The following is a 16,829-nucleotide window of genomic DNA, read 5'->3' as shown; positions in this document are numbered from 1 at the left end:
ATAAAACCTATTTTTTTACAATGCAAATAGGCTTCAAACCTGTAGGGGGCGCACTTGACTTGTTTTGGATGTGACCCCTGGTAAATTAAGCAAATCGGATTAAGTAACAGTAGAGGATACTTAATTGCTTAATTGTGTACAATATGCGACCCCAAAAGGGACAAGCGGAAGTAAATGGATGGATGGATGGACTTAATTGTGTACAATTATTGGGCTCTTTATTGAAAAATATATGTATAGTAATAATAAAACCTATTTTTTTACAATGCAAATACGCTTCAAACCTGCAGGGGGCGCACTTGACTTGTTTTGGATTTGACCCCTGGTAAATTAAGCAAATCGGATTAAGTAACAGTATAGGATACTTAATTGCTTAATTGTGTACAATAATTGGGCTCTTTATTGAAAAATATATGTATAGTAATAATAAACGTTTTTGTTTTTTTACAATGCAAATACGCTTCAAACCTGTAGGGGGCGCACTTGACTTGTTTTGGATGAGACCCCTGGTAAATTAAGCAAATCGGATTAAGTAACAGTATTGGATACTTAATTGTGTACAATTATTGGGCTCTTTATTGAAAAATATATGTATAGTAATAATAAAAGCTTTTTTTTTTACAATGCAAATACGCTTCAAACTTGCAGGGGGCGCAACTGACTTGTTTTGGATTTGACCCCTGGTAAATTAAGCAAATCGGATTAAGTAACTGTATAGGATACTTAATTGCTTAATTGTGTACAATACTTAATTGTGTACAATTATTGGGCTCTTTATTGAAAAATATATGTATAGTAATAATAAAAGCAATTTTTTTACAATGCAAATACGCTTCGAACCTGTAGGGGGCGCACTTGACTTGTTTTGGATTTGACCCCTGGTAAATTAAGCAAATCAGATAAAGTAACAGTATAGGATACTTAATTGTGTACAATTGTTGGGCTCTTTATTGAAAAATATATGTATAGTAATAATAAAAGCTTTTTTTTTTTTACAATGCAAATACGCTTCAAACCTGCAGGGGGCGCACTTGACTTGTTTTGGATTTGACCCCTGGTAAATTAAGCAAATCAAATTAAGTAACAGTATGATACTTAATTGCTTAATTGTGTACAATACTTAATTGTGTACAATTATTGGGCTCTTTATTGAAAAATATATGTATAGTAATAATAAAACCTATTTTCTACAATGCAAATACGCTTCAAACCTGTAGGAGGCGCACTTAACTTGTTTTGGATTTGACCCCTGGTAAATTAAGCAAATCGGATTAAGTAACAGTATAGGATACTTAATTGCTTAATTGTGTACAATTATTGGGCTCTTCATTGAAAAATATATGTATAGTAATAATAAAACCTATTTTTTACAATGCAAATACGCTTCAAACCTGCAGGGGGCGCAACTGACTTGTTTTGGATTTGACCCCTGGTAAATTAAGCAAATCGGATCAAGTAACAGTATAGGATACTTAATTGCCATAAAACATTAACCACAATTAATATTATTAAAACTATCTCTTTAAACATTATGAGGAATGAGGAGGGAGCAAAAAGGTATTTATAATTCTTATTTAGCACCCAAAAAGAAGCATGTCGGCAGCTAGCTAGTTAGCTAATTATGCTAGCTAGCAGCTAATGTTAGCTTTTATTTTCAATCAAATTTATACACCTTTTGAATTTGTATTTACCCTATTTGTTGTTGTTGATGTTGTCACCAGCTGTACCAAGGCCTGAGTCTTCAAAACCTGTTCAAAAAGAGCAAAGACAGCGACCCAGAATGTTCCTCCACCGGGGCGGAAGAAGAAAGTTCCAGAAGCTCTGACAACTCTGATGGCAAACAGGTGCGCTGAAACTACTTTTTTATTTTTATTTTTTTTAAACGTTGTCTCCTTTGCTCTTTTTTATGGGAGCGTTTCAGCCACAATGTAAGTCATAATTATGAGCTAAAAAGTCATGTTTATAAGATTTTTTTAAAAAAGTGGTCAATATGAGACACAAAGTGATCAATATGAGATGTCATGATCATGGGATAAAAAGTGGTATTATGAGATCATCATTAGGATTACTGTAAAGGTGGCTTCACAACTGATAAACATGTGCTTGCAAATTCACATGGAATTATATTTACCTTTTTAGCTCTTAATGATGATTTTATACCCACCCGAATGCAGCTGAGATAGGCTCCAGTGACCCCGAAAGGGACAAGCGGTAGAAATGGATGGATGGATGGATCTCATAATTTCGACTTTATTTTATAACTAAGACAGTTTTTATCTCATAATTGTGACAGTTGATATCTCATAATTATGACAGTTTATATCTAATAATTAAGACTTTCTATCTCATAATTATGACTTTAATTTCTTATAATTATGAAAGTTTATATCTCATAACTTCGATTTTTTTTAATGTCATAATTTCGACTTTTGATGTTATAATTTAGACTTTCTTATCTCATAATTTCAACTTTTTGTCTCATAATTATGACTTTTCATCTCCTAATTTCGACTTTATCTCCTAGTTTCAACTTTTTATCTCATTTTGACTTTTTATCTCATAAATTCCACTGTATTTCATAACTATGTCAGTTGATATCTCATAGTTATGACAGTTTGTATCTCATAATTATGACTTTCTATCTCATAATTATGACAGTTTATGACTTTATTTCCTATAATTATGAAAGTTTATATCTCATAATTTATGTCATAATTTCAATTTTTTTATGTTATAATTTTGATTTTCCTATCTCATAATCTCAACTTTTTGTCTCATAACTGTGACTTTTTATCTCCTAATTTAAATTTTTTATCTCATAATTTTGACTTTCACATCTCATAATTTTGACATTTTGTCTCATAAATTCCACTTTATTTCATAACTATGACAGTTGATATCTCATAATTATGACAGTTTATATCTCGTAATAATGACTTTCTATCTCATAATTATGACAGTTTATATCTCATAATAATGACTTTCTTTCTCATAATTATGACAGTTTATGACTTTATTTCCTATAATTATGAAAGTTTATATCTCATAACTTCTTATGTCATAATTTCAATTTTTTTATGTTATAATTTTGACTTTCCTATCTCATAATCTCAACTTTTTGTCTCATAACTGTGACTTTTTATCTCCCAATTTAAATTTTTTATCTCATAATTTTGACTTTCGCATCTCATAATTTTGACATTTTGTCTCATAAATTCCACTTTATTTCATAACTATGAGAGTTGATATCTCATAATTATGACAGTTTATATCTCATAATAATGACTTTCTATCTCATAATTATGACAGTTTATATCTCATAATAATGACTTTCTATCTCATAATTATGACAGTTTATATCTCATAATTATGACTTTCTATCTCATAATTATGACAGTTTATGATATGAAAGTTTATATCTCATAACTTCGAATTTTTATGTCATAATTTTGACTTTTGATGTTATAATTTTGACTTCCGTATCTCATAATCTCAACTTTTTGTCTCATAATTATGACTTTTTATCTCCTAATTTCGACTTCATTTCCTAATTTCAATTTTTTATCTCATAATTTTGACTTTTTGTCTCATAAATTCCACTTTCTTTTCTCATAATTTCGATTTTTGTTCTCAAAATTTCGATTTTCTTATCTATAATTTAGATTTTTTTTAATATCATAATTTAGATTTATTTTATCTCACTATTTCGACTTTCTTATCTCATAATTCGATTTTTGATCTCATAATTTTGACTTTCATTTCTTATCATTTCTACTTTTTATCTCATAATTATGACTTTTAATCTCATAATTTGGATTTTTTATCTCATAATTATGATTTTTAATCTCATAATTATGATTTTTAATCTCATAATTTTATATCATAATTTTGATTTTTTTTTAAGCTCATAATTATGAGTGTTTACCTCATGAGCATGACTTTTTATCTTATCATTTCAATTTTTTTCATCTCATAATTTCAACTTTGTCTTTTAATTGTGACTTTTTATCTCATATTTATGATTATTAATCTAATATTTTTTATTTTCTTATTTCATAATTTGGACTTTTTATCTCATAATTATGAGTTTGTATCTCATAATTATGAGTTTTTATCTCATAATGACTTTTTATCCCATAATTATGACTTAAAATTTCATAATTTTGACTTCACCTCATAATTTTGACTTTTTATCTCATAAATTAGGAATTTTTACCTTATCAGCATGACTTTTTATCTTATAATTTACATTTTTTAATCTCAAAATTTCAACTTTATCTCTTAATTGTGACTTTTTATTTCATAATTTACACTTTCCTATCTCATAATTTCAAGTTTTTTATACCATAATTTCGACCTTTTAACCTCGTGATTATGATTTACTATTGGGGTATATTATTTTTTGAGGTGCGGAATCCTTTTTGAAGTAAAATGTGTATTTTGCCTGTCAGGAAAGTATATAGATTTTTTTTATATCATAATTGTGACTCTTTATATCACTATTTCGACTTTATCTCATAAATTCGATTTTTGATCTCATTTTCATTTCTCATAATTTCTACTTTTTATCTCATAATGACTTTTAATCTCATAAATTTGATTTTTGATCTCATTTTCATTTCTCATAATTTCTACTTTTTATCTCATAATGACTTTTAATCTCATAATTTTGACTTTTTATCTCATAATTTTCCATCCATCCATTTTCTACCGCTTATTCCCTTTTGGGGTCGCGGGGGGCGCTGGAGCCTATCTCAGCTACAATCGGGCGGAAGGCGGGGTACACCCTGGACAAGTCGCCACCTCATCGCAGTCTCATAATTTTGACTTTCTTATCTCATAATTTTGACTTTCTTATCTCATAATTTAGATTTTTTTAAATCTCATAATTTAGATTTTTTTATCTCATAATTATGAGTTTTTAACTCATGAGCATTACTTTTTATCTTATTTCAATTTTTTCATCTCATAATTTCAACTTTATCTTTTAATTGTGACTTTTTATCTCATAGTTATGACTTTTAATCTAATATTTTTGATTTTATTATTTCATAATTTTGACCTTTTTATCTCATAATTATGAGGTTTTTATCTCATAACTATGAGTTTGTATCTCATAATTATGACTTGAAATCTCATAAATTTGACTTCATCTCATAATTTTGACTTTTTATCTCATAATTATGAGTTTTTACCTCATCAGCATGACTTTTTATCTTATAATTTCAATTTTTTTATCTCATAATTTAAACTTTATCTCTTAATTGTGACTTTTTATCTCATAATTTACACTTTCCTATCTCATAATTTCAAGTTTTTTATATCATAATTTCGATTTTTTAATCTCATGATTATGATTTACTATTGGGGTATATTCTTTTTTGAGTAGCGGAATCCTTTTTGAAGTAAAATGTGTATTTTGCCTGTCAGGAAAGTATCCCTACAGAATGCGGTGTCTTTGAAGGCATCACTTGTAAGAGTGGAGAGCTGGAGCTAGCCATGGCCTACAACTCCAACACTTCCTGTCTGGAGATCACAGTGGGATCTTGCAGAGATCTCCCCTATGGAGACACCAGGAAGAAGAGGTGTCACCCGTAAGGATCGTCACACACATGCACACAATGTTGTGTTCATTTGACTTGAAAGTAGTGTACACGTGTGTGTACATGTATGTGTATATGTACATGTGTGTGTGTGTACATGTACAGGTATGTCAAACTGCTTGTGATGCCACTGAAGAGCAACAAGCTGAAGACGTCAGTCCAGAGGAACACCACACATCCTGTTTATAATCAACTCTTTAAAGTAAGCATGAAGATTAAAAACAAAAAAGGGACAAAAAAGTCGAAATAAAAAACAACAACCTCAAATTGTAGAATAAAATCAATCGTAACATTGCTAGAAATACTGGAATGTCATTTCCGGACTGACGAAAACTATATTCTCGTAATATTAGGAGTTTTTTCTGGAATTACAACAACTTTCAGTTCATGACTTTTAATCAAAACGTTTGACTGTATTCTCATAAGGTTATAGCTATATTTCAGGACTTATCTTTTTTATTTATCGCGCATAATATCACAACTTCATTTCCTAAATTCAACAACTTTTTTGACTTTTACGACTTTATTTTCCCACTTTTACGAAGTGTATGCCTTTATTTACAAAAATTACATTACTTCGTTTAAATAACATAGTGTCATTTTTTCCTCCGAAAAATTACTTTTTTGATAATATTCCGACTTTTCTTGCATTACTTTTCTGTCGTAACTTTAAAACTTTAATTTCACAATTTTTTGTCCCTATGGATTTTCAGAAAATTATAACTTTTTTCCCCAGGATTATTACCGTATTTTTCGGAATATAAGTCGCAGTTTTTTTCATAGTTTGGCCGGGGGTGCGACTTATACTCAGGAGCGACTTATGTGTGAAATGATGAACACATTAGCGTAAAATATCAAATAATATTATTTATCTCATTCACGTAAGAGACTAGACGTATAAGATTTCATGAGATTTAGCGATTAGGAGTGACAGATTGTTTGGTAAACGTATAGCATGTTCTATATGTTACAGTTATTTGAATGACTCTTACCATAATATGTTACGTTAACATACCAGTTGGTTATTTATGCCTCATATAACGTACACTTATTCAGCCTGTTGTTCACTATTCTTTATTTATTTTAAATTGCCTTTCAAATGTCTTTTCTCGGTGTTGGCTTTTATCAAATACATTTCCCTAAAAAATGCGACTTATACTCCAGTGCGATTTATATTGTTTTTTTCCTTCTTTATTATGCATTTTCGGCCGGTGCAACTTATAGTCCGAAAAATACGGTACATGGACTTTCTCCTCCAGTTTCTTAACGTTCCAACTTTCAACCTCTGCCTCCATTCTCATACCATTTTGACTTTATTTCAATAATATACAGTAGGGCTATTTTCTCAACAACAACAAAAAAAGTTTACAACTTTTCTTTTATAAATGTTTAACTTTATTCATTTTCCTAATGACATTATGATGTTATTCTCGTAATAAATGATAACTTTATTCTTGTAATGTTAGGACTTTTATCCCAGAAAAAAATATTTTTCATACTTTTTACGACTTTTCTTGAACTATCACTTTTTTGTCGGACTTTAAAACTTTATTCAGGAAACTTTACGATTTTCTTGTTATTATGATATGACGGTACTCTCATAAAATAACGACTTCATTATTTTTCTGAATTATTATAGACTTTTTTTATTCTCCAATTTCTTAGCATAACAACTTTTTTTTTAGCTTTTACAAAGTGTATGCCTCGAATCCCAAGCACATTACAACTTGATTTCAGTAGTAAACAGTAGGACTATTTTCTCAAAACAAAGTCTTCCAACTCTGTTCTCACTTTTTTCTTTTACATCTTTTGAACTTCATGACTTTTCCTAATGACTATATTCTTGTAAAAGAAATTGCAGCTTTATTATTTAATTATTTATGTTAGGACTGTTATCTCGGAAAAATTACTTTCATGATATCACGACTTTTCTTGCATTATTATTTTTTAGTCGTAAATTTACGACTTAAAATAACGACTTCATTATTTTTCTGAATTATTATAGACTTTTTTTTCTCCAATTTCTTAGCATAACAACTTTTTTTTTTTTTAGCTTTTACGAAGTGTATGCCTCGAATCCCAAGCACATTACAACTTGATTTCAGTAGTAAACAGTAGGACTATTTTCTCAAAACAAAGTCTTCCAACTCTGTTCTCACTTTTTTCTTTTACATCTTTTGAACGTCATGACTTTTCCTAATGACTTTATTCTTGTAAAAAAATGGCAGCTTTATTTTTTAATTATTTATGTTAGGACTGTTATCTCGGAAAAATTACTTCATGATATTACGACTTTTCTTGCATTATTATTTTTTTGTCGTAAATTTACGATTTTTTCTTTTACATCTTTTGAACTTCAAGACTTTTCCTAATTACTTTTTTCTTGTTAAAAAATTGCAGCTTTATTTTTTAATTATTTATGTTAGGACTGTTATCTCGGAAAAATGACTTTCATGATATCACGACTTTTCTTGCATTATTATTTTTTTGTCGTAAATTTACGATTTAAAATAACGACTTCATTATTTTTCTGAATTATTATAGACTTTTTTTATTCTCCAATTTCTTAGCATAACAACTTTTTTTTTTTTAGCTTTTACGAAGTGTATGCCTCGAATCCCAAGCACATTACAACTTGATTTCAGTAGTAAACAGTAGGACTATTTTCTCAAAACAAAGTCTTCCAACTCTGTTCTCACTTTTTTTCTTTTATATCTTTTGAACTTCATGACTATTCCGAATGACTTTTTTCTTGTAAAAAAAAAATTGCAGCTTTATTATTTAATTATTTATGTTAGGACTGTTATCTCGGAAAAATTACTTTCATGATATCACGACTTTCCTTGCATTTTTATTTTTTTGTCGTAAATTTATGACTTTTTCTTTTACATCTTTTGAACTTCATGACTTTTCCTAATGACTTTATTCGTGTAAAAAAATTGCAGCTTTATTTTTTAATTATTTATGTTAGGACTGTTATCTCGGAAAAATTACTTCATGATATCACGACTTTTCTTGCATTATTATTTTTTTGTCGTAAATTTATGACTTTTTCTTTTACATCTTTTGAACTTCAAGACTTTTCCTAATTACTTTATTCTTGTAAAAAAATTGCAGCTTTATTATTTAATTATTTATGTTAGGACTGTTATCTCGGAAAAATGACTTTCATGATATCACGACTTTTCTTGCATTATTATTTTTTTGTCGTAAATTTACGACTTGAAATAACGACTTCATTATTTTTCTGAATTATTATAGACTTTTTCATTCTCCAATTTCTTAGCATAACAACTTTTTTTTTTAGTTTTTACGAAGTGTATGCCTCGAATCCCAAGCACATTACAACTTGATTTCAGTAGTAAACAGTAGGACTATTTTCTCAAAACAAAGTCTTCTAACTTTGTTCTCACTTTTTTTCTTTTACATCTTTTGAACTTCAAGACTTTTCCTAATTACTTTTTTCTTGTAAAAAAATTGCAGCTTTATTTTTTAATTACTTATGTTAGGACTGTTATCTCGGAAAAATTACTTTCATGATATCACGACTTTTCGTGCATTATTATTTTTTTGTCGTAAATTTACGACTTAAAATAACGACTTCATTATTTTTCTGAATTATTATAGACTTTTTCATTCTCCAATTTCTTAGCATAACAACGTTTTTTTTTAGCTTTTACGAAGTGTATGCCTCGAATCCCAAGCACATTACAACTTGATTTCAGTAGTAAACAGTAGGACTATTTTCTCAAAACAAAGTCTTCTAACTTTGTTCTCACTTTTTATTTTATTTTACATCTTTTGAACTTCATGACTTTTCCTAATGACTTTATTCTTGTAAAAATTGCAGCTTTATTATTTAATTATTTATGTTAGGACTGTTATCTCGGAAAAATTACTTCATGATATTACGACTTTTCTTGCAGTATTATTTTTTTGTCGTAAATTTACGATTTTTTCTTTTACATCTTTTGAACTTCAAGACTTTTCCTAATTACTTGTTTCTTGTAAAAAAATTGCAGCTTTATTATTTAATTATTTATGTTAGGACTGTTATCTCGGAAAAATTACTTTCATGATATCACGACTTTTCTTGCAGTATAATTTTTTAGTCGTAAATTTACGACTTAAAATAACGACTTCATTATTTTTCTGAATTATTATAGACTTTTTTTTCTCCAATTTCTTAGCATAACAACTTTTTTTTTTTTTTTAGCTTTTACGAAGTGTATGCCTCGAATCCCAAGCACATTACAACTTGATTTCAGTAGTAAACAGTAGGACTATTTTCTCAAAACAAAGTCGTCTAACTTTGTTCTCACTTTTTTTCTTTTACATCTTTTGAACTTCAAGACTTTTCCTAATTACTTTTTTCTTGTAAAAAAATTGCAGCTTTATTTTTTAATTATTTATGTTAGGACTGTTATCTCGGAAAAATGACTTTCACGATATCACGACTTTTCTTGCATTATTATTTTTTTGTCGTAAATTTACGACTTAAAATAACGACTACATTATTTTTCTGAATTACTATAGACTTTTCTTTCTCCAATTTCTTAGCATAACAACGTTTTTTTTTAGCTTTTACGAAGTGTATGCCTCGAATCCCAAGCACATTACAACTTGATTTCAGTAGTAAACAGTAGGACTATTTTCTCAAAACAAAGTCTTCTAACTTTGTTCTCACTTTTTATTTTATTTTACATCTTTTGAACTTCATGACTTTTCCTAATGACTTTATTCTTGTAAAAATTGCAGCTTTATTATTTAATTATTTATGTTAGGACTGTTATCTCGGAAAAATTACTTCATGATATTACGACTTTTCTTGCAGTATTATTTTTTTGTCGTAAATTTACGATTTTTTCTTTTACATCTTTTGAACTTCAAGACTTTTCCTAATTACTTGTTTCTTGTAAAAAAATTGCAGCTTTATTATTTAATTATTTATGTTAGGACTGTTATCTCGGAAAAATTACTTTCATGATATCACGACTTTTCTTGCAGTATAATTTTTTAGTCGTAAATTTACGACTTAAAATAACGACTTCATTATTTTTCTGAATTATTATAGACTTTTTTTTCTCCAATTTCTTAGCATAACAACTTTTTTTTTTTTTTAGCTTTTACGAAGTGTATGCCTCGAATCCCAAGCACATTACAACTTGATTTCAGTAGTAAACAGTAGGACTATTTTCTCAAAACAAAGTCGTCTAACTTTGTTCTCACTTTTTTTCTTTTACATCTTTTGAACTTCAAGACTTTTCCTAATTACTTTTTTCTTGTAAAAAAATTGCAGCTTTATTTTTTAATTATTTATGTTAGGACTGTTATCTCGGAAAAATGACTTTCACGATATCACGACTTTTCTTGCATTATTATTTTTTTGTCGTAAATTTACGACTTAAAATAACGACTACATTATTTTTCTGAATTACTATAGACTTTTGTTTCTCCAATTTCTTAGCATAACAATTTTTTTTAGTTTTTACGAAGTGTATGCCTCAAATCCCAAGCACATTACAACTTGATTTCAGTCGTAAACAGTAGGACTATTTTCTCAAAACAAAGTCTTCCAACTTTGTTCTCACATCTTTTGAACTTCATGACTTTTCCTAATGACTTTATCCTTGTAAAAAAAATTGCAGCTTTATTATTTAATTATTTATGTTAGGACTGTTATCTCGGAAAAATTACTTCATGATATCACGACTTTTCTTGCATTATTATTTTTTAGTCGTAAATTTACGACTTTTTTTTTTACATCTTTTGAACTTCATGACTTTTCCTAATGACTTTATTCTTGTTAAAAATTGCAGCTTTATTTTTTAATTATTTATGTTAGGACTGTTATCTCGGAAAAATGACTTTCACGATATCACGACTTTTCTTGCATTATTATTTTTTTGTCGTAAATTTACGACTTAAGATAACGACTTCATTATTTTTCTGAATTATTATAGACTTTTTTTTCTCCAATTTCTTAGCATAACAACTTTTTTTTTTTTTAGCTTTTACGAAGTGTATGCCTCGAATCCCAAGCACATTACAACTTGATTTCAGTAGTAAACAGTAGGACTATTTTCTCAAAACAAAGTCGTCTAACTTTGTTCTCACTTTTTTTCTTTTACATCTTTTGAACATCATGACTTTTCCTAATGACTTTATTCTTGTAAAAAAATGGCAGCTTTATTTTTTTATTATTTATGTTAGGACTGTTATCTCGGAAAAATTACTTCATGATATTACGACTTTTCTTGCATTATTATTTTTTTGTCGTAAATGTACGATTTTGTCTTTTACATCTTTTAAACTTCAAGACTTTTCCTAATTACTTTTTTCTTGTTAAAAATTGCAGAATTATTATTTAATTATTTATGTTAGGACTGTTATCTCGGAAAAATTACTTCATGATATTACGACTTTTCTTGCATTATTATTTTTTTGTCGTAAATTTACGACTTAAAATAACGACTTCATTATTATTCTGAATTATTATAGACTTTTTCATTCTCCAATTTCTTAGCATAACAACTTTTTTTTTTAGCTTTTACGAAGTGTATGCCTCGAATCCCAAGCACATTACAACTTGATTTCAGTAGTAAACAGTAGGACTATTTTCTCAAAACAAAGTCTTCTAACTTTGTTCTCACTTTTTTTCTTTTACAACTTTTGAACTTCATGACTTTTCCTAATGACTTTATTCTTGTAAAAAAAATTGCAGCTTTATTATTTAATTATTTATGTTATGACTGTTATCTCGGAAAAAATGACTTCATGATATCACGACTTTTCTTGCATTATTATTTTTTTGTCGTAAATTTACGACTTTTTCTTTTACATCTTTTGAACTTCATGACTTTTCCTAATGACTTTATTCTTGTAAAAAAAATTGCAGCTTTATTATTTAATTATTTATGTTATGACTGTTATCTCGGAAAAAATGACTTCATGATATCACGACTTTTCTTGCATTATTATTTTTTTGTCGTAAATTTACGACTTAAAATAACGACTTCATTATTTTTCTGAATTATTATAGACTTTTTTATTCTCCAATTTCTTAGCATAACAACTTTTTTTTAGCTTTTACGAAGTGTATGCCTCGAATCCCAAGCACATTACAACTTGATTTCAGTAGTAAACAGTAGGACTATTTTCTCAAAACAAAGTCTTCCAACTTTGTTCTCACTTTTTTTCTTTTACATCTTTTGAACTTCATGACTTTTCCTAATGACTTTTTTCTTGTTAAAAAATTGCAGCTTTATTTTTTAATTATTTATGTTAGGACTGTTATCTCGGAAAAATGACTTCATGATATCACGACTATTCTTGCATTATAATTTTTTTGTCGTAAATTTACGACTTAAAATAACGACTTCATTATTTTTCTGAATTATAATAGACTTTTTTTTCCTCCGATTTCTTAGCATAACAACTTTTTTTCAGCTTTTACGAAGTGTATGCCTCGAAAACCAAACACATTACAACTTGATTTCAGTAGTAAACAGTAGGACTATTTTCTCAAAACAAAGTCTTCTAACTTTGTTCTCACTTTTTATTTTATTTTACATCTTTTGAACTTCATGACTTTTCCTAATGACTTTATTCTTGTAAAAATTGCAGCTTTATTATTTAATTATTTATGTTAGGACTGTTATCTCGGAAAAATTACTTCATGATATCACGACTTTTCTTGCATTATTATTTTTTTGTCGTAAATGTACGATTTTTTCTTTTACATCTTTTGAACTTCAAGACATTTCCTAATGACTTTATTCTTGGAAAAAAAATTGCAGCTTTATTATTTAATTATTTATGTTAGGACTGTTATCTCGGAAAAATTACTTTCATGATATCACGACTTTTCTTGCATTATTATTTTTTTGTCATAAATTTAGGACTTAAAATAACGACTTCATTATTTTTCTGAATTAATATAGACTTTTTTTTCTCCAATTTCTTAGCATAACAACTTTTTTCAGCTTTTACGAAGTGTATGCCTCGAATCCCAAGCACATTACAACTTGATTTCAGTCGTAAACAGTAGGACTATTTTCTCAAAACAAAGTCTTCCAACTTTGTTCTCACATCTTTTGAACTTCAAGACTTTTCCTAATGACTTTATTCTTGTAAAAAAATTGCAGCTTTATTATTTAATTATTTATGTTAGGACTGTTATCTCGGAAAAATTACTTTCATGATATCACGACTTTTCTTGCATTATTATTTTTTTGTCGTAAATTTACGACTTCATTTTTATAACGATATAACAATTTTTTTTCTCAGACTTATTGTGAACATTTTACATAATGTTACGGGTTTTTTCTTGTAATTTTAATACACTTATTTTCTTTTCAGCGTGGCCCTAATGAACCTGGTAAACGTCCATTAATTGATGTGCTTTTCAACAGTATCACATAGAGCGCCACCTGCTGCCTGGAAAGAGACTGCAGGCTTCCGTGTGGCATTCAGGAACCCTGCACAGGAAAGTTTTTCTGGGCGAGGTCCTCATCCCATTGGACGGATGGCAACTTGAGGGCCAGGACTTCCAGCGCTTCAACTGGTACCCACTGTGTCCACAGGTAAAGCAGTGAACAAAACAACATTTTAACCATACAACATGTATTCATCAGTGAAAAGTGAAAAGAATGGCCTTCTGTTTCTGCAGCAAAGAGAGTGTCCAGAGGGAGGCGCTGTGGATTGAATGGAGGAGAACTTCTACACAGAATTCAGTCCAGCTTCAACAGTCAAAGTGAGCATTTTGCACTTATATCCAGCTACTGTGCATACAAAATATGTATTAGATACATTTTAATTGTGGTATTTTATGTGCTAACTGCAGAGGTGGGTAGTAACGCGCTACATTTACTCCGTTACATCTACTTGAGTAACTTTTGGGATAAATTGTACTTCTAAGAGTAGTTTTAATGCAACATACTTTTACTTTTACTTAAGTATATTTATAGAGAAGGAACGCTACTTTTACTCCGCTACTTTTATCTACATTCAGCTCGCTACTCGATACTAATTTTTATCGATCTGTTAATGCACGCTTTGTTTGTTTTGGTCTGTCAGACAGACCTTCAAAGTGCCTGCCTTACTGGTGACGTTTCACTTCGTTCCACCAATCAGATGCAGTCACTGGTGACGTTGGACCAATCAAACAAAGCCAGGCGGTCACATGACCTGACTTAAACAAGTTGAAAAACTTATTGGGGTGTTACCATTTAGTGGTCAATTGTACGGAATATGTATTGTACTGTGCAATCTACTAATAAAGGTTCCAATCAATCAATCAAAAGTGTGAAGGAAAAAAGATCCTTTTTTTATTTCAACCGTACATCCCGTCAAAAGCCTAAAGACTGACCGCACATGAGGACGTTCCTGTCTTCACAATAAAAGTGCCGCTCCGTCGCGCCTGCGCTTTCAAAACAAGAGTCTCCGAAAGCCAGCGCAAACAAGCTAGCAAGCTACGGAGTTTGCCGCCAATATATTTCTTGTAAAGTGTATAAAAACGAATATGGAAGCTGGACAAATAAGATGCCAAAAACCCACCACTTTCATGTGGTATTAGACAGAAAGGAGGAACTTTTCTTCTCCTCCATTTGAAAACGTGGACGTTATCAGCACTACTGTCTGTTTACAATCAATGCAAGTCATCAGAATCAGGTAATACACCAACTTATATTCTTGTCTTCATGAAAGAAAGGAATCTATATGTTAAACATGCATGTATATTCATTAAAACACCTTTAACATGTAAACAAAAACAGCAAAATAAATAAATATAAATTATATACTGTATATATCAATGTATGTGTATATATATATATATATGATATGAGTGTGTATGTTACTCATCAGTTACTCAGTACTTGAGTAGTTTTTTCACGACATACTTTTTACTTTTACTCAAGTAAATATTTGGGTGACTACTCCTTACTTTTACTTGAGTAATAAATCTCTAAAGTAACAGTACTCTTACTTGAGTACAATTTCTGGCTACTCTACCCACCTCTGGCTAACTGGCTTAAGAATCATGGTAGTAAATTGTATGATTTTAGATTATAACTAAGGATGGGGGGAAAAAAATGTAAATAGTCCAAATAATGTATAAAGAATAAAATAATGCAGTATGTTCCCATGAATACAAACACTAAGTAGACGGTATAAATAGACTTGATGGGTGTATGTCTGTTGGCCTGCATGTTGTGTGTGCTTTTAATCAAAGCAATGAGTGTAAATGTTTAATAACAACCAACGCCTATTTCTTTCTGTCTCTCTTTGTTTCTCTCTCTCTGTGTGTGTGTTTGTGTTTAGAAGTCTAATTCACCACGCTGAAAATCCATTTGCAAAGGCAAAACTTCCACATTAGGACACTTTTAAAAGGAACCCAGCAAGTGCTGACGCCCATTAAAGTGGTGGCAGGCACATAAGAAGAATATAACAATAATAAACATGTCTTACGTGTTTTACATGAACATTCATGTATGCGTATTTATGCTGTAAATAGTGTTTTGGAATAAAATCAATATCAGCCTTTTGTGGAAAACTTTCCAAGGAGTTTACTGGATGCTTTAAAATGATGTACTGTATACAGTGTACAGTTGCACACGCACCCACAAAATTGTAATATGTCTTATTACATCAGATTACAACTACTTTTTCCCCCCTCATAACTGAAAGAATCAAGGCCTTAATATAGAGTATTAGATCAAAAAAGATTAAAGGTAAGTTTAAGTACCGTACCACTGATAATTATGAAAGTAATCAATCAATCAATGTTTATTTATATAGCCCTTAATCACAAGTGTCTCAAAGGGCTGCACAAGCCACAACGACATCCTCGGTTCAGAGCCCACATAAGGGCAAGGAAAAACTCAATGTGAATGACTATGAGAAACCTTGGAGAGGACCGCATATGTGGGTAAACCCCCCACCTCTAGGGGAGACCGAATATAATGGACATCGAGTGGGTCTAGCATAATATTGTGAGAGTCCAGTCCATAGTGGATCTAACATAATAGTGTGAGAGTCCAGTCCATAGTGGATCTAACATAATAGTGTGAGAGTCCAGTCCATAGTGGATCTAACATAATAGTGAGAGTCCAGTCCATAGTGGATCTAACATAATAGTGTGAGAGTCCAGTCCATAGTGGATCTAACATAATAGTGAGAGTATAGTCCATAGTGGGTCTAACATAATAGTGTGTGAGTCCAGTC

General features: G+C 29.7%; 1 protein-coding gene across 3 annotated transcripts in view; it reads left to right on the top strand.

Moving 5' to 3' along the window:
* sytl3 (synaptotagmin-like 3) overlaps positions 1 to 16,217 on the top strand; it is a 33,776-nt gene extending 17,559 nt beyond the window's left edge. Inside the window, exons 6-11 of one of the 3 annotated variants that reach the window (XM_061986984.2) lie at positions 1,722 to 1,844; positions 5,431 to 5,594; positions 5,709 to 5,805; positions 14,018 to 14,188; positions 14,275 to 14,358; positions 15,927 to 16,217. In XM_061986984.2, the coding sequence (XP_061842968.2) occupies positions 1,722 to 1,844; positions 5,431 to 5,594; positions 5,709 to 5,805; positions 14,018 to 14,188; positions 14,275 to 14,310 (591 nt within the window). In that variant the 3' untranslated portion in view covers positions 14,311 to 14,358; positions 15,927 to 16,217. Of the gene's footprint in view, positions 1 to 1,721; positions 1,845 to 5,430; positions 5,595 to 5,708; positions 5,806 to 14,017; positions 14,189 to 14,274; positions 14,359 to 14,681; positions 14,823 to 15,926 lie in introns of those variants that run through there. The other 2 variants (XM_061986982.2, XM_061986983.2) reach the window with 2 other exon arrangements.
* Positions 16,218 to 16,829: the final 612 nt, after the last annotated feature.

This window comes from Nerophis lumbriciformis, linkage group LG26 (assembly GCF_033978685.3).
Source record: "Nerophis lumbriciformis linkage group LG26, RoL_Nlum_v2.1, whole genome shotgun sequence".
NCBI classification, from domain to species: domain Eukaryota; kingdom Metazoa; phylum Chordata; class Actinopteri; order Syngnathiformes; family Syngnathidae; genus Nerophis; species Nerophis lumbriciformis.
Note: the sequence above shows the minus strand (reverse complement) of the source record. Positions and strands in the feature narration are given on the sequence as shown.